The sequence below is a fragment of the Heterocephalus glaber genome, unplaced genomic scaffold, assembly GCF_053883595.1.
Source record: "Heterocephalus glaber isolate CG9 unplaced genomic scaffold, H.glaber_assembly_v1.0 deba00001556, whole genome shotgun sequence".
Lineage (NCBI taxonomy): Eukaryota > Metazoa > Chordata > Mammalia > Rodentia > Bathyergidae > Heterocephalus > Heterocephalus glaber.
Window position 1 is genome coordinate 3,731,206 of NW_028258347.1, and position 18,712 is coordinate 3,749,917.

Below are 18,712 nucleotides of genomic sequence, written 5' to 3' on the forward strand. Positions count from 1 at the left end.
TAGGAGTTGAATGTTGCTCAGGTGTCAGACAGAAAGCTAAAGACAGCACTCAGAAGCTTCAGATGGCCAGAGGAGAGACAGGCAGGGGCAGTGGAAGGACGCGGGTCATGGATGCTCCAATGCGACACGGGAAGTTGGAGAACTGACTCAGTATTCCACTCTGAAAGACAGAATGCTCTAACAGCTGCACAGAAAGCTATATGTAAGGGGGAAACGCCTCACAGATCGCAGTCCAGGTTCCAGAGAGGGTTCTGAGGTTGATGTTTGCAGTATCGTGACATTAAGTGACAGGCAGAAGGAAAGACTGCACACTTCCATCTCAAGAAGTTAAACTGAACCTAAACCCGCAGAATGTGGGACAAAATAAAGATATAAGCAGAAGTCAAGATTAAATACAAATACACAACACAGTCTGAGAATAGTCTAATTTCCAGCGGCCATCATAAGGAATGTAAAAAAGCACTGCAGGCCTCAAGAGATAGGAGACAGGGCCAGGGACTTAGCTCCATGGTTCCGCCACCTGCCTCACAGGCGCAAGGTCCTGAGTTCGATCCCCGGTCCCCCCCCCAAAGAGACATTTGGACTTTGTGTCCCTAACCTTGCCAACAGAGGGACAATGGAGAAGCATTACATTTTTATATTATAGAATTTGAATCTGCCAGTTAGGGAAAAAAAATAGCCTGCCCACAAAAAACCTCAGGCCCAGATGGTTCCACTGGGTAATTTTTCTAGATTGTTAAGGTAAGAATACTATTTGTTTTAAATGAATTCTCCCAGGGCAGTGAGGAAAGAACACTTCTGAAATTGTCTTAATGCCAAAATGTTAAAATATTCATCAAAATAGAAAATTATGGAACAATCTATCAGAACTGCAAAGCTAAAAAAATAAAATTCAACAATATATAAAATATTTCATAACCAAATTATTCTAGGAAAAGCTAGAGCAGGTAACATTTTTAATGTGCTATTTATCATATTAACAAAAAAATAGTATCATCTGTAGATGCAAAAAAAATAAGATTCAATACCTGTTTATGATGAAAACTTAAGGAAATCTTCAATCTTAAACCATCACTGCAGAATATACAGGACTCATCTGAAAGTTTGGAACAGGAAAACCCTGCAGAATGGGAACTCAATTGTATACTACCTATTAGTAGGAATTTATAGTTATCTATTATAAAATATAATTAGTTTGTATTCTCTTTGATGATAAAAAAATGTTCACTAAAGCTTGTTTGCTAAGTTGTACAACTGTTTGTCAAAAGGTCCTCAGTTTTTCAGTTGTGAATGTCCCTATCAGTTTCTAGAATAATAATAATTCGGGTGAGGATAGAGTATTTTGGGGGTTCCAGATCAGGAAACAGAACACATGGTCTTATAATTACATAAAATACATTCAGCACTTTTTTTTTTTTTTGGTACCAGGGATCGAACTCGGGTCCTTGTGCTTGCGCAGCAGGCGGCAAAACCACTGAGCTAAATCCCCAGCCCTACATTCAGCATTTTAACATACATTAAAGAAAAAATGGCAACCCAGGAGCTATTCCTGTGTCACAGGAACAGCTCTTGGATGACACACACCTCGCGAGAGTGTGCAGTGACCCCCATGGGCGCCCCACCACAGAGACCAGCTTCCTGAGTTCACAGGCCTGATTCAGAGTGCTGGGTATCTAGGAATGGGGCTTTTACTCCATCCTCAGACTCAAACTGATTTTGAATAATCTCTGTCAATGGCTACATAAAGTTACCATTTATAGTTGAATGTGAGGGACCGCTTGCTTGAAGCATTGCTCCAAATGTTCTGTGGATTCTAGGAGAAACCTAAGTTGTACTCTACAATTTTATTGTATTTCAGACACAAGAGAATGGTATTGTGGAATATAATCTAAAATTAGTATGAAAAGTACAGCAAATATTCATGCCTTTTAAAAATTTTTTTGACAGGTTTCACTTCTATAACACCAGTGTCAAAATTCTAAGAAATATTTGTCATTAGTGTATAATTTTATAAATCTGCTTTGGAAACAAAAATAAACATTTTCTTTCAGAACATGATGGAACTTTCAGTTTGAAAGAGAATCATACATCAAAGCAAAGGTAATTCTTAAGGTAGTTTGCTGTGTGTTTTATTTTAAACCTAACACAATTATGAATACTTCATATTTTGAGGTATAATCATTTGACCTAATTTCTTGTATTTACCACCAAAATAGTATAATGATGTGTTGTAACTTTGATCAAATTTGGTAAGAGTTGTATCTCACATTTTATCCACTTTGTTTTTAGGATTATATAAGGCCATTGAATCTAGTCAAGGAGAAATTAACAAGCAACAGTTTACATGAAACAGTTGGCTCCCTGCTGTCATGTTGACTGTACCTTTTTTTTTTTTTTTTACCTTGGTAGGACTAATATTGCTTTTTCATGACTTTTAGACAAAATTTTCTGTGTTAAAATGCAAGAGAAAATCAAAATGTCTTAAATTGGTTTTTAATTCAATGATTCAATAAGATTCTCCTACTGCCTTTGTCTTTCTTTTGTTGTGCTTTGACGTAGTGTAAGCAGCATGACTCCTTAAAACTTCGAGGAAAACATCCTGGTCCAGGAAGTCCCAGGGAGGCTGGGAGCCCAGTCCCCGTGGGGAAAGTGACCGCTGCTGGTCCTGTGGCCACAGCTGCGCCTGTTCTGGAGCGGGAGGCTGGGAGTCCAGGCCCCCGGAGGAAGCATGGGAGCTTCCGCCCCTCACTGAAGATGCAGCTTGTCAGAGATGCAACGATTTAAAAAGTAATACAGGTCCAACCTCTTGGAAAATTGTAGTTTAACCAGATTGATTGGAATCTTTTTTCATAAAAAACGACACTGACATATTTTGCAATCTTTATCAGCAATCAACATTCCTCCTAACTGCAAGATTTAATTAAAATCTGTAGTAATTTTTTCAGGGGATAGCCAAGTATTTTTCTCTGAGAAGGCAAGGGGAGTTTTAAATATTAACACTTTTGTTACACTTAATAACATTCTGTGAGTGCATTCTGAAATGTCTACTGTGTGCTGTCTTCAAGCTTCTTCAGACACAGTGCAAAATTCATTTATGTAAAAACTGTTTAATATGTGCTAACTTGTCACTGAGCAGCTTGCACCTCAGTTTGTAATGGGCTGGCATTGAACAGTAGGGTGGGGTGGGCCGCATCTGACTTGGTGAAGGCTCACAACAGCAGGGCAGCGACTCCTGATCACTCCAGCAGGGTGATGACCACATGGTCATCGCGGCCCTGCCACAGCATTTCTCCTTCAAAGTGCACCAGGCCGTGCTTCCTGGCACGCAGCAGGATGCCCACCACCTTGTCGGAAATGCGCACGTATCTGTCGAAGAGCTCTCCAAAGGTGACCTGCACACTGCTGGGCGGTCTGTGGCGCGCCATGGTGCGGATGACCAGGCACAGCTCCATGATCTCACGGTGGATGTGCTGCTCGGCGCGCTGGGCCCGCTCTGCAGTCTTGGAGCCCGCCCTGGGCCGGCCGTAGCCCTCGTCCCCTCTGTGCAGGCGCTTGGACATGGCCAGCTCATAGTCGAACTCCTCACTGAAGGGGTTGAGCTTCTGGGTCTGGATGTGCTCGGCTGCCCACTGCTGCCACCGGCCCCTCAGGCTGCCCACCTGGCTGAGCTTCCGGTGGGCCTTGCAGCTGAGCTGCTCCGAGTACCTGCTGGCCCTGCGGGAGAGAGGGCGGAGGGTCAGGACAGCAGCGTGGTGGCAGGTGCCTGCACGTGCGTCCGAGAGCGCATCGTTAGGCTTTGCTCATTGTAAATACGTGCACGCGCCCTAGCGGAAGTTGGGAAGGAAGAAAAGGCACGCGCGCCCACCACTTGGTATGGATGCACTTCCGGATTATGTTCTCCGTGAGTAACCAGGATAGTGATACTACACTAATTAAAGAAAAAATAAACTTCCTTACACAGAATTCATGCGAATGTGTATCTTCAGGCTGCGTGCAGTGACACTTAGGAACTGGACTACTCTCAGTGTCTGGGGATCCACCTCGAGGACCTCCAAATCGGTTATTTCCCAAAGACAAGCTTCACACCACCGCACGTACATTGCGCTGTTCAGTCACGTCGAGGTGCCGCGCGTGGGACTGGTGAGAAGGTAGATACCGCTGTATCGGTGATGCAGGAAACCCTTAGGGCCTCCCGTTTCACAGAGTCCAGCAGCGCTGCGCTGCCTTCTTCTAATGCCTCCGCTCCTGCTGCCCACCGTCTGGGCGCGGTACCGCAGTCCTGCTCCACAGGCGGCAGTGCCGGGGAAACGGACTCCCCACGTCGCCAAACTGAAGCGGTGGCGGCCTGTGCTGCGAGGTGCAGGGGCGTGGCTGGAGCCACCCGGCAGGGGCTCTGGGTGCAGTGCGCGCAGGCAGAACTGTGGGCTGAGCTCCACGCGCTTCCCCTGCCTGCGGTGCTGCGCTCAGCCCGCCGCTGCCCAGCGAGCAGTGAGTTCTCCAGGTGCAAGCGCATGCGTGCGTGCGTGCGTGCGTGCGTACCCTGTGAGCCTGGAATGCATTTTCTTATCGGAACAAACCCAGTTTGGCAAGGTGGACCAGCGGTATCATGAAGGTGCAGGCCTAGTTTTAAAATGATCAAATATCGCTTTTAAGAAACTTCCCTGCCAGCCAGTTGTGGTGGTTCTGCCTGCCATCACAGCACTCAGGAGGCTGAGGCAGGAAGACCGTGGGCCCAAGGCTAGCCTGGACCAGTCAGAACCTGTCTTTAAAAACAAAACCAGAACAAACTCCCCACCATTTCTCCATTTCCAGTCTGCTGGCCGCGTTCCCCTCGCCGCCCTCCTCATCCTCACGGCCACCTGCCCTCCCTGTCCGCCGGCACGGCCTCTGGCGGAAGCACTGCCACCGTGGGGGGGGGAGGCCGTCTGCGCGGGGCCTGCTGGGCTCTGCGGGCGCAGTGCTCACCGCACCCACTGTGAGTGGGAGCCCGGAACAGTGCACAGCGCGGCTGCGTTCTCCCTGAGGTGTTCCAGGTCTCCCGGGCAGGGGCGCAGCCTCGAGCATGGCCGGATTCAGGAGGCTCTGCAGGGATGGCCTGGGCGTGCTCTGAAGAGCAGGGCCGTCGGCAGCTGCCTCAGCTCAGGAGACCGGGGCGGGCCGGGGCGGGGGGGGGGGGGAGCCGAGGTCGCACTGCCCGCTGAAGGGGGCGGGGGGCTGGCTGGCGCCTCCCGCTGGGAGCTTTCCTCCTGCCCTGGCCTTGCTCCGTAGTTTCACTGTAGCCGCATGCAGAAAACCAGGACGGACTTCACCGGGAGGGCACAGCACACAGAGACTACACTCAGTCACGACAGCTCTCCAGCTCTGCGTCTGAGACAGTGCTGCAGGCCGTCCTCCGTCCTGGTCCTCACCGTCACCTGGCCCTGCTCAGCTGCCCACGACGGAGCGAACCCTGTCCCCTGAGGCCGTGGTGGTCAAGGCCAGGCATCGTCTTCACAAAAAGCCCAGCTGCCTTGTCTTGGCAGGACCCAAGTCCCACGACCTTGAGGCCGGGGCTCCCGCCAGGAGACTTGAAGTCCGCCAGGAGAAGGTTCACAGTGGAGTTCTCCAGGTCGCTCTGTCTCCTGAGCACCAACTGTGGTCCGTCCCTCACTGCAAAACATTCCCCATGTAGAGCTTGGGGTGCTGTGACCCCAGCCCTTACTAGGGCATCTACTAGGCACCGTCTTAGGCACCTGTCAGATTTTCAGTGATGGAAAAAACCCACAAATAACCACTGACATCACATTTGTGAAAATAACCCAAGCAAGACAAATTTGAGTTTAGGACACAGTTGTAACTACATGAAACGTTTGTGCATCAGGCCGGAGAAGGCAGTAGCACATGGACAAATGAAAATCATGATGGCATCCACATGACAGTTAATTTTTTAAATCTTTTTTTTTTTGGTATTGTATTGATTTTCTAATTTCAAGGAAGCCAAACAAATAAGGAAATTCTCAAAATAGCATCCAGAGATAATTTGTTTAAACTGTATGTTATATGGGTCTCTGATGTAGGTTTTATTTTCTTCTACTTTTAAATAGGAACTTAAGACTCCCTGAGTGTAAAAACTCAGTGTCTTGGGAGACGGGAAGGGGTTGTCATGGTAGGGAATCTGTGAAGAAAAGAAACACTTATGGTTTACAGGAATCACTTTCTGACCTCATTACATTGTCAAATTGTAACTCCCAGTAATAAGAAAAGAGAAACAAAGGAAAATCATCTAATTCTGTAATCACTACATTCTTTATATTTTCAATTTTTAAAAAATCTAGAAATACCAGGTTTAAATTAGGACTAGGAATTCTATACCCTGGGTATCACGTCAGCCAATGAATCTAGTGCCAGATTATCCAGTTTTTAAGATTTTCAGGTGAAAAGGTGAAAAAGCTTACTTAAAAAGCTTTAAAACAAATCTATGTGTAAGTTGAAAGAAATCAAAGCATCGGACTGACACATCACACATATTTTAGGGGAGCAACATGGGATTCGGCTCCACTTTCTCAGTTTCTTCCTTTTTAGGAATTAAGTCTTCTTACAATCAATCCAGCAGTTCCCCCATGCTGCTGTGTGAGAAAACTGCACCTCCCAGCCACGGTAATGGGTCTGGGAAAGTCTGGCTTTGCACGCCAGAACGCTTCCCTAAACCTGCTTCTTGCCTCGGCTGTCTGGCCGGGTGTGCTATGCACGTGGGGACGCGTTCTGTCACGGCCCTGCCGCCTGGGGTGAGGCCTGCACAGGCGGGTGAGCCCCTTCCCCAGTGCTGCACGGACATGCCTGGCACCTGGGGCTCTGAGAAGGTGGAGGTGCCTCCCATAGCCCCACGCTAGAGCCTGCTGTGGCCAGGCGCCCTGGGGCGGGGCTGGTCCCGCAGTGCTGGGGAGGCTGACCCTCCTGCCCTGCCCTTTGCTAATTAGTCATGGACCCTGACACCGGAAGGCAGTGAGGTCGCCTCAGTCAGTGTCCCGAAGCTGGTCTGAGGCCTGGCCTGGGTTCTGCTTTCGCGTGGCTGCTCCCCAGAATCCCAGGAAAGAGTCCTTGGCCGGAGCACTGGGCTAGGGGAGGCAGGAGCCGCCCTTTGGGAGAGAAAGGCGCCTACAACCGACAGTCAGTGACAGAATGGTGGCACCGCCTTCCTTTCTGGAGCAACGGTTGAGATCCGCTCTCAGGCCAAAGGCCGCCTTGGACCTGGGCTGAGTTCCCTGCAGAGCTGGGACTCCCTCTGCCTGCTGCATGGGTCCCCTGGGTCCCCGAGGTCCCCAACCCCGGAAGGCAGGGTGGGGTTAGCCACCCATCCCCGGCCTGAGAACCACCTTGCTGGCATCCTGAAGGGGGGAGGGGCAGGCCCGAGGTCCAACACACGAGGGGCTTCGCGGCATGACTGTTACATGACCCCCATGGCATGGAGTGTCACCCCACTGCCAGACATGGACACAGACTTAGGAGGCCCCAGGCACCAGGATCCCCCACCCCAAGAAGGCACCCGTGCAGCCTCACTCCAGAAGTGCCAAGGGCGTTCCGGGGGACCCTGGACAGGAGTGGCAGGGACCAGCGGCTCTGGTCTGCGGTGGGGTGGCACTGCCCTTTGGGCCTTCCTGGCCTCTCAGATCCCGACCTGCTCCTGGACTCCAGTGACCCCGGGCCGGAGTGCAGGCTTTGTCCACTTACTGAGAGGCCAGGGGGCGCTTGATCGTGGTGGCGGCTGCCTGGGCCACCTCCTGCTCCGGCTGTTCCTCCGCCTCGCCGTAGCCGCTGTCCTCCGTGTCCACACTGTCGCTCTTCCACGTGGACGCCTCCCGCCCCAGCTCCTTCCAGCCCCTGCTCAGCGCCGACACCAGGTGGCCACACTTCCTCCTGCGGGTCGGGGACTCGCGGCTGTGGAGGAGCCTGTCCAGGGCGTCCTCAGGCTGTGCGGGGCCACCCTCCTGCTTGTACTTGCGGCTGAGGACGCGCACGTCGCCCCCTCTCTCACAGGCCTTGCTCAGGATGCTCTTGCTCACCTCTTTCCTTCTGATGCGAGAGGCCTCAGTGGCCTCCTCTGGGCTGTGTCCATTTTCGTTCCCCCCAGGCTGTGAGGTCCGGGACTTTGTGGTGCCCCGAGCTTCCTGCAGGGCAGCAGGGGGCACAGCTGGCTGGGGAGCAGGGGCTGCATCCTGGGTCCCTCCTGGCACCCAGCCCGCGGGCTCCTGGGCCTGCCTGGTGCTGTTCTCCGTGGCCCACTGCTGCCAGCCACGGGCCAGGTTGATGACCAGGGCGGCCGTGCGCACCTTGCGCAGGCTCCTCTTGCCCAGCCCCCCCTCTCTTTCCTTCTGTCCGGGGGCCATGCCGCCTGCCCTACCCGGCCCTCCTGAGGCCTGTGTGTCTAAAGTGAGCGTGGCCCAGCGAAGAGCCCGGGCTTTAAATAGAAGGAAGGGGTGGGCAGAGAAGGGGACCCGGGGACGGTGGAAACTATGAGAAGCACTGGGCACCAGGATGTGGTGCCTTTGCCCTGATGGCATTCTTTTTTTAAACCCTGACAGCTCCAGTTTTCATCGGGCAGAGGGCCATCTCGCTGGTGAAGGACAGTGACAAGCTCCCTCCCTGCCTTCCCCAAGTGCCACAGTAGAAATTACTAGATCAGATCATGTGCTCAGCCTTATGTCTCCCTTGACCTTAAACCGTGATCCTATCGCTTACAGCAGCCTGTGGTGTGTGTACAAACCGCACCCAAAACAGTATGGGCTTTCCCAGACCTCAGCCTGTAATACAGCTGTTATTCGGTCCCATTTTATACCTGAGCAAAATGCATTTGAACTGCCTACTGCTGAGCCTCAAACCCAAATCTAACCCAAAGCTTGAACCTCCTGTAGTCTTACCAAAGATCCTATGTTATATTTTTCTTTTGCCTTCAATTTAAACCTTCGAAGATCATTGGATCCAATTTTCCAGATGAGAAAAATCAAAGTCCAGAGGGAAACCAAGTTCAAATAGTTAAAGGCTAATTGAATTTTAGAAGCTATAAATCTTTTTGAATATTTGGTTTAAAATATATAGAGACAAAACAAATGAGTGCTATCGGAAGTACACAGAATTCCTCCCTGCTTTGTTTTAAAGTTGGCTTTAAGGTTCACAGAGGCAACGACATGTTTTTCAACCTTCAGAACAAAGACTGAACTTAATATTGTTCAAAGATCTAGAAAGACAGGTCATATGGACAGTAAAAGAACCATCGAAGCAGTATATTAAACCAGAAAGAAGTGCACAGGCTCAGCACTGAATACTTTCTTAAGACAAATAAGATAATTTTCCTCATTCGACAGTTCTCTGGGCTGACCCTGTGTCCTTTGAACCTGCACGCAGTTCATCTACTGATGGAAAACTGCTGTCAGACAACATTAATAAAAGTATGAAAGTTAATTACTTCTGATGGTGAGACACATTTATTTGGAAAACAATGTTGACGTCCGCTTTTCATCCTGTTGGTGGTTTATGTTCTAGTATTAAAACTATCTGGGAGCGGATTTAGTACTCTGTTCTCAGAGTTCAACAGCATGAACCGTGTTAACCGAGGGCCAGCAGTGCAGAATCAAAGTCCCTGCTGATTAATCAGGAGGAAATTGGATCACACGGAAAGAAAACTACCCAAGCCGAGGTTTAAATCCGTGTCAGGACTCTCCGGAGTTCCTCCCTGGAATGGAGGCTCCTCCCAGCCCCGGCCACACCTCGCAGGTGCGAGCGGTGTAGGGGAGACCAGACGCTCGGTGCGAAGGGTCTTCACGCGCACGTGCCCGGCGCTGCAGCTGGCGCCTGCGCTTGGGCTGTCTGCTCACTTCCTTGGTAGGAAACAGAAGCAGCCCCTTAAAACTCTGGTCTTGGGAGATTGGTGTCCATAGCTACTGTGCCCCTTCAAAGGCCAGCGCTGCAGGGTGTGGAAAGTTTGCCCGCCGGTGGACGCCTGCCGTTCCTTCCCAAGAGCGAGGTGTATCTCCTCCCCTGCAGCAGGGGATTCCTATAAACGGACGTCTCTTTCTCAGTCTAGATCCAGATTCTTGGGAGGTACACCTTGTGTTTTACCGTGTGATGTAAAAAAGAAAGGAAAATAAAATCTCAAAGATGTAGGTCAGGTAGGAAGAGATTTACAGAGTTTCCTGTAGAGCTTTTTCCTGTGAAGGTTGGAAGCTGGAGGTGAATTGCAGACACGATTAACGAAGTAATTACCACCTAAGCAATTTGTGACACGTGTGAAATTGTTTTTCAAAATGGATGTTATTATTTGGTCCCATGAAAAATGCTTGGAAGGGGAGAGAGGTTATTTACACATTTCTCCGTATGATACACTTGGAAGTCAGGTGGAGCCAACCTGCAAAGCCACTGACTTGTAAAGAGATTTTAGAAACCTGCATTTGCTCAAAGCTCATATAAAACGCCCATTTCTTTGTTAAAAGTAAACATCGCGTATATCTGAGGTTTACAGCATGATGTAATGGGATACCTAGACAGAAAAACGATTACTACGTGAAGCAAATTAACGTATTTGTCATCTCACGTAGTTACTTTTTGGACAAAAACAGTAAGATCTACTTAGCAAAAATCCCTAGTACAATTTTACTAAGTGCAATTTCATTTTCTGTTTCTGCGTTCCATCTCCAGGTCTTCTCATCCCACAGACAGCAGCCGCATCTTCCCATTTCCTCTCGCAGCCCTCTCCCCGGTACCAGTCTCTCCTGTGAATGTTTGGCCTCTGTTCATTCAGCTTCCCACCCTGTGCTTCGGGAGCATTCTGGTCACGACAGACGGTCGGGGCTCGTCCCCTCACGGCTGGACAGTGCTCTGCGCCTGTCCACCCCGTCCCGTCCTTCTGCTCTGCGTGGATGACGCCGGGTGGTTCCGTGTCTTGGCCCTGAAGGCAGGAGTCCGTGGAAGGTGTGGGCTTCGTCCCCTGGGGTAGGTGTTCGAGGGCGGTGCTGGGTCACAGGTAGCCTCGTTCTCTGCATTTCCTAAGCAGCTGCTCGGCCGCACGCAGAGAGTGAGCAGGCTTCCTTCCCGGTGCCTGCCTGGCCCGCGTTCGTCCCGTCTTTCCGATAACAGACATCCAGACTGGCGTGAGGGATGTCTTGTCTTCCTTGGAGAAACGTCTGTTCAGAGCCTTTGCTCATTTTACAAGTGGATTTTTTTTTTTTGCTATTAAGTTGTAAATTTTTTTTTTTTTTTTTAGAAATTTTGGCTATTGACCCCTTATCAGATACGTGGATTGCTGAGGGCCGGGTATTTAGCTCAGTGGTTTTGCCGCCTGCCTCGCAAGTGCAAGGTCCCGAGTTCGATCCCTGGTACCAAAAAAAAAAAAAAAAAAGATACGTGGTTTGCTAATTTTTCTCACACCATAAGTTGCCTTTTCATTTCATTGATTACTATGCAGACATTTTTTAATTTAAGGTGGTCCCATATATTCATTTTTGCTTTTGAAGCCTGAGCTTCTAATGGGATATCTCAACATTGTTGCCATGGCCGATGTCCAAGATTTATTTTCCCTATGTTCTTTTCTAGGAGTTTTATGATTTTGGGTTTTACAGTTAGGCCTAAAGGTCCATTTTTATTGGTTTTTGGATAGGGGTTTAATTTCATTCTTTTGCCATGGAAAGCCAGTTTTCCCAGCACCAGGTTGTTGAAGAGACCACACTTTTCCTGTTGTGTCTTTTTGGTGACCTTGTTGAAAATTAATTGACTATATTTGTTGTGTTTATGGGCCCACTATTCTACTCCATTGGTCTACATTTCTGTTTTTATGCCAGTGCCATACTGTTTGGATTACTACAGTTTTGCCCAGTAATTTTAAATCAGGAAGTGTGCTGCACCAACTTCTTTTTCTTTTTTAATATTGCTTTGGCTACATGGAAGTTTTTTATGGTTCCATATGAATTTTAGAATTGTTTTCTCTATGTAAAGAATGCAAGTGGAATGTGATAAGGATTTCATTGAATTTGTATACTGCTTTGGAGAGTATAGATATTGTAACAGTTTTAATTTATCCAACCCATGAACATGGGATATATTTTCATTTATTTGTGTCTTCTTCAATTTCTTTCATTGATTTTTTTTAAAGTTTTACTGTATAAATCTTTCATTTTCTTAAATTTTTCTGAAGTATTTCTTTCTGTTTTCATAAATAAGATTATTTTCTTGGTTTCTTTTTTAGCTAAGGCATTTGTGTGTGTGTGTGTGTGTGTGTGTGTGTGTATTTGTGTGTAAATGCTACTGGCTTTTAAATGGTAATTTTATGCCCTGAAACTTTACTGAATTCATTTGTTAGTCCTTATAGCAGTGTGTATATGCCTGTGTGTGTTTAAATATTAGATCATATCATCTATAAATAGTGATGATTTTACTGCTTTCTAATTTGGTGGCTCTCTTTTCTCTCTCTCTTTCTTTCGTTCTTTCTTCCCTTTTCTTCTTTTTCTTTCTTTTTTTCTCCCTTGTCTGATTGCTGTTACTAGTACTTCCAGTACTTTGTTAAACAGAAGTGATGAGACTGAGTATCTTTATTTTATTCTAGATCTTAGTAGAAAATCTTCCATACTTCTACTGATAAAATTTTTTATCCAGAAAGAAAGTTGAACTTTTTAAAATTTATTTATTTAATGAAAAAATAAAACAAAATTTTATAACAAAATAAGAGAATAACAGTAGTTAACATACTGTACACCATAATCTTAAAAGTAGTTTCTCAGAGTATAAGACATAGACAGAAAAGACTCTTACAAGAAAGAAACAAATAATAGCACATCTATGCTAATTGTTTTCATTGATACTGCTAGTTTCTCTTAGTTCATTGAAAGTTGAACATTGAAAAATGCTTTTCTGTGTTGGTTGAAATAATCATGTCATTTCTTTTTCATTTCACTACTGTGATTTATCATATTTATTGATTTACACCTGATAAACTACCCTTCCCTGCCAGGAATAAATCCCACTTGGTGGTGACATACACTCTTGCATGGCTTGTTTATTATGGTTTGCTAATATTTTACTGAGAAGCCATAATTTCATCAACTTCTCTACATAAGCTAATAAGTCCTTTGGTCATACAGTTGGTGAGAAAAAGACTTTAATGAAGAGATAAAAGAGAACTGACTGCAAATGAATCTATTCACTGTTCTTGGAGGGCACACAGTGGGTGAGGCTTATGGCCTCCAAGTGCGAGGGCCCAAAATGAATCTCTTTCCAAGGCTGAGCCAGTCTAGCCGAAGATACACATTAATAGCTGGGAAAGAGCTCTGTTAGAAGTACAAAGAAAGCTTCAGGGTTGATTGAATTTATTGGAAAGACTTCACAGATGTGGCCCAACGTTATCTGGACCTTAAAGAGTAAGGAGGACTTGACTGGTGGATAAGGGCGCTCTAATGTGAAGAAACAACATGAAAAAGCTCACACAGGCATGAAGACACCACAGTACACTCAGGGCCTTCTAATGGCTCAGAGTGGAAACCACAAACCCACGTGTCTAGGTGTCAGGCCATGTAAAGGTGGACCGTGGGCATCTGGTGAATAATGTTTCAAAAGAAGTAAGAAATCTGTATTGAACCTTCTCAGTTCTTAAACACCAGTAGTTATACACACACACACACACACACAATCGTGTGCACACGGGGGTACCATGTGCACCAGCACAGTGCAGCCTGCCTTCGGATTGGGCTCCACTCCTGTCCACACAGTGTGTGAGCTCTGGAGAACAGCGTACAGTGTGTACCGTGTGAGGACAGGGGTCGGGCAGCTCCTCTGCAAAGAACCTCTCCCTCAGCAAGGCCTTATCTCATGGGGACCACGAAATGATCTTCATTAAACCTCCCAAGATACAAGTGCTCCAGAATGAGCATAGTGGAATTGGGAGCTGGAAAATCGGACAGGAAGACTGTTTACAGATGAGCAACGTAATTTTGGAGTCAGCTGAACTCTGAAAGAAGAAAGGCTGGAGAGAGTGAAGCGGGGACCTTCTGAGGCATCAGAGCTGAGTGGCGGGCCAGGGGGAGCGTCGCCTGGGGTGGGCAGTGCAAGAGGGGCAGTGCGCTGAGAAGTTTCCACCTGCAGCTGAAGAGCCTGAGACCCGTGGGCTGTGAGTGAGGAGTCTGACGGCGGGGAGTCGGCCCTGCTTAACTCTGGGGGTCAGGTTCTCGTGGGGGTCACCGAGCGCCCATTCCTGGACCCGAGGGAAGTGAGTGAGACACGTGCGCAGGGGACTCAGCACCTCGCCCGGCCCACGTGAGCTCCGGAAGGGAACCCCGCATTGGCAGCGCGGGGCCGAGTCGCGGAATTAGCGAATTGGAGCTCTCTTCCTCCCCTTGTCTCAGAGCAAGGCTGGTCTTGGGCTGGGGCAGGGTGAGGCCTCAGGTGGGAGGGTCACGTAGGGCCACCTGTCGGGGCCGTGGTTGTAAAGCAAAGCTTATTTAGGGTGTTTTGTGTTGAGGTAGTTGATAAGGTGGAATTTAGGACTATGAGGTCAGAGGAGGCCTGTGTCACTCCCTTGTGGTGACCAGACCTGTGCAGTCTCTCTCCTGGAACCTCCTGCATCCAGAGCTGCTGGTTCCCTATCGCTGAGGAGCATGTTCAACCTTAAATCACATTAGCTTCAGCTGTGGTGCTTCTGAAACCTCAGTCAGCCAAATGCTGTCTGCAGATGGGTCCTGCGTAGGGTCCTGAGCCAGCAGATCCAGTGTCCCATGGGGAGGAGACAGACCCTCAAACTGCTGGATGGTCAGGGACCAGCGGACACACTGTATGAGTGTTTGAGGGCGCAAGGACCACCTGCTTTGTCTTAGTTGACTGCTGTCATTACTGAGACAAAATACCCAACACCCAAAGTTACCGAGGAAAGGTTTCTTTGGCTCACAGTTTGTAAGGTTTTAGTCCATAGTTGACTGGCTCCTAGGCAGGGTGGCATGCAGAGGAGAACAGTCCATGGCAGGCAGAAGGTAGAAGTCAGCAAGCTACAAGGGACAATAGGAGCTTCTTCCTGTCCCTCTACATTTTGTCTAGGCGAGCTGCACTTAGAGTGGGTAGCACTCACACCCAAACTGTGCCAAAGCAATCAGTAGAGAAATTTAGTAATCACACTCCCTTCATCCCAGCATCACACACTCTAGATCCAGCCACGTCTGAAAAGGCCCACCTGTGACATGACTGCATGAGGCTTTCAGGGGACGTCTAGACACAAGCCATAGCATGGTATTAGGCAGTTGGTTTTGCATTCTGGATCTTGTAGAAGTCATTTACCCTGGAAGGAGTTCTTTAACGTCTCTCACACTCAAATCCATTGCCTTAAAATGATGATAATATTCACCTCCTCCCCAATCCATGCTGCTCTCAGATTTATGTGATAGGATGTCCATGCAGAAATGAGCTCAATCCCCAATACACTGTACAGGAGCACCCGTTGGGACAGTTAACACCGTGATACAATATCATTAACACCAGACACTAGGGAGCCTGCTAACCCTCAGCATGAGCAATGCCATAGCAGCTTTTATGTTCTAGAGAATAACAATGTATATAGATCAATAGAGCCCAAAGAAAATTTCAGAGACTAAAATGTCACAAAATCTCACTATCCATTAAACTGTAATCATACTAACTTAACTCAAGAAGCAAATACGTAATTGCTCTTTATGCCTAATTTCTTTGAAAATGGTGCCTCAGAAAACAGCCTTGTAATTGAGACTCAAATGCACTCTTCACTGGCCTAGCCGTGGCTCCCTTTCCACTAGGTCAGACACTAAACTGGGCCAGTTCCTGCCCTGTGAACACCGCACTGCGTTAATGTAGAGCCGTAGCTGCAGTCTGAGGACACCCACGCCCAGAGCACGGTCACAGATCGCGTCCCGATGACCCTGCTACTCACGCATTTGGCAGTGTCGCTCTGAAATTTCGCTCGCCAGCCTCGGCGGCTGCCCGACTGCCCACCACACTCCCCTCGCCCACTCACTTTTGCAGCCTCCTTTTCTCCTCGGCAAACGTCACTCCTGCTTCCCCATCTGCACTCCCAGCGTGCAGCCTGCTGTCCGAGTCCCTCCGTGAGCCCCACCGCCCCCGGGGGCTGCCTGCTGCCCTGTGGTCCTCATGGCCCCTGCTCCTGGGGGTGTGGTGTGCTGGGCTGCTGAGCGCCAGGCCTCCGGGCGGGCGCCCTGGGCCCTGGGACACCGCTCCCCGCAGGCTTTCCCCTCTGCCTCCTTACAGCCTCCAGCCCTCCGCACGCTCCCTCGCGTGGATATGTGTTAGTGTCTGTCCTCAAAAATACACTCTCTGGGCCCCGCGTCCACCCAGTCTGCTCCTCTCCTCCCGATCGGTAAAACTGTTTGGAGAAACCCTGTTTCCCGCCTGTCTCCTTTCCCCGTTTTCCCCTGAACCCAGTGCAAGCGGGTTTTACTTCACAACCGCTCAGGCTCCTCCTGGGCTTTTACCAATAACTTCCACACTTACAGATCTAAGGGTCAATTATCGGCCTGCAGTGGAGTTCTCTGATCAGCAGCACTTGACCCACTAGAAACCCCATTCTGCCTTCTAGCACTTCTTCGCTTGGCCCCAGGGGCGGGGCGTTCTCCTGGTCATCCTTCCACGCCTCTGGGTGCTCCCTCCTTTGTGGGTCCGCTCTCCTCAGTCTTCAGACTGGGCTATGAAGCTCAGCCGGCCTCTCCTCACTGATCAGCACTTACCTCCTGCTGACCTCAGTCTTTCGATGCCATCTTCATGATGACAGCTCCCAAACAAGTGTCTCTGGTCTGACCTCCCCTCGCTCCTGGAACTGTGTATTCAGCAGCTGGCTCGGTTTCCCCACCAGGTAGCTGCTAGTGGCCAACTCAAGTGCAGGGCGAACAGAGCTGAACTCTTGTCTCCTTTGCAACCCAAGCTCCTCACCGCATTCTCCTTTGCAGCTCAAAGTCACGCTTGTTCTGCCAGTTGCTCAGGCTACTGTGTTTGAAGTAACATTCGAATCCTTTCCTTCTCACATGTCTCACACCCAGCCCTCGCCCGCAGCTCGCTGGACCTGCCTGGAACCAAACAGAGTCTGGCGGCTTCTCTGTGTCTCCACCACCACCGTTCCCCTCAGCCTCGCCCGCTCCGCCGTCCTCAGCAGGGCCGTGGACCCTCGCCTGCTCGTCCTGTGGGCTCCCGTGTGGTCGCTCTGCTTCTACTGTCGATCACAGGCCCTGGCGTCAAGATTAGCCACATCCTTTAAAAGCAGGACCACATCACTGTTCAGAACCCTCCTGTGTTTTTTATCTCACTGAGATTAAAACAAAACCCGCACAGTGGTCTGCAAAACCCTACAGCCCTGTCCCCTGTCAGAGTCCCGCCTCCCCTTCTGTCCTGTCCCTCTTTCATGCTGCTGTTCACTTGGCCTCCTCAGCCTTGCGCCTGTGTGTGTCACCGGGCCACCTGCTCTCTCAGTCTTTCCGTCCCTCCTCCCTCCACGCTGGGTTCCACGTCTGCATGTTCAAAGGCCTGTGGAGCCTCTCCTGAGAGAGGGCTCTGCTCGGGAGGCTCGTGTTCTTGTTTCCAGGGCGGCGGGAGCAATGCTTTCTTTCTTTTGTCTTTTTGCAGTGCAGACTGAGAAAGCAGGTGTGGTGCAGTTGGCAGTTGCAGGGGTAAAAGGTGGGACCCCTGGCCCCCTAGAACTGCCTTTTAATACCTTCAGTCAGTGGCAGCGTGGAGGAGGATGCCAGGAGAGTGTGGGTGGATGTAGAGGCCGAGGCACTGCTAGGAAACCACAGCAGACGGCCTCAAGAACAGATGATGACAGCCTGCCCCAAGACAGTGGCAGTAGAGTCGGAAAAGTGGCCTTGAGAACCATAAGGTGAACTTCATTGCTGGGCTTAGGATGAGCTGGCCACAGTCCGATGCTGAGTATAGAATAACGGAGGCATCCAGGATGAGCATGGGCCTCCTGGCTTGGGCTCCCGGGAGCAGTGCTTTAGTTACCTGGAGAGCATGCAGGGAGGCAGCGTTCCAGAGGAGGCTCTGGGCACTCACCCAGGCCAGGGTGACATTCAGGATCCCAGAGTGAGCGACACTCACACGGGTCCAGCCCGGGCATCTGATGCGGGGTCCAGGCTGCTGAGGACTGCGCTCAGCACAGACCCTATCCACCCTGTCCACCCCGCCCTGGGACAGCAGTGCACACCAGTCTCTAAACAAGCTCCGGACCGATCTAATACACAGTTTCTTAGCCCTAACTTCCGATCTGAGTGTAAAACTTCCCCTTCCTCACCAGACACACTCCTTCACGTGGTGCTCCTGGCCTCTTCCTGACACATTCAACCCAATCCTGGTTCCTGTCCAGGGTCTCAGCTTCACCAAGGTCACAGGTGGCCTCTCCCTCCCAAATTCAAGGGATGTTTTTAGTTCTCATTTATTTTAACTTTCTTCACTACTTGATGTTCTTCTTCCATACACATCACGTGCACACGCATATATGTGTGACTGTTGTGTCCATGTGTGTGCGGAAGGACACGGAGTCCTGACAGAAAGAGATCATTTAAGCCTGTAGAAGGGAATGACAACACGTAATGTCGCCCACTCATCTGGTTCCTGCACTCCACACATATTTCATACAAGTCCCAGGCAGCTCCAACCCTGGACCTTGCTGGGACCAGGCTGGGAGTGCTCCTTTCAGGGCAAGATGCATTTAACGAAACATTGCTGACAC

The 18,712-nt window shown here is 49.4% G+C and overlaps 1 protein-coding gene across 1 annotated transcript; it reads right to left on the reverse strand.

Annotated features, from left to right (window-relative positions):
- Positions 1-2,104: 2,104 nt before the first annotated feature.
- Positions 2,105-8,771, reverse strand: Abra (actin binding Rho activating protein). The gene is made up of 2 exons (XM_004850281.3): positions 7,708-8,771; positions 2,105-3,714 (listed from the first exon to the last, which is right to left on the reverse strand). The coding sequence occupies exons 1-2, from the start codon at positions 8,535-8,537 to the stop codon at positions 3,237-3,239; spliced, it is 1,308 nt and encodes a 435-aa protein (XP_004850338.2). The 5' UTR covers positions 8,538-8,771; the 3' UTR covers positions 2,105-3,236.
- Between the last annotated feature and the right edge of the window lie 9,941 nt (positions 8,772-18,712).

What these genes read in the sequence shown, in the direction of transcription:
- Abra (XM_004850281.3), bottom strand. Translation starts at nt 8,537, where the DNA reads ATGCCATCAGGGCAAAGGCACCACATCCTGGTGCCCAGTGCTTCTCAT. An exon ending in AAGCGCCCCCTGGCCTCTCA is followed by an intron (nt 3,715 to 7,707) that starts GTAAGTGGACAA and finishes TCTCTCCCGCAG; the next exon opens with GGCCAGCAGGTACTCGGAGC.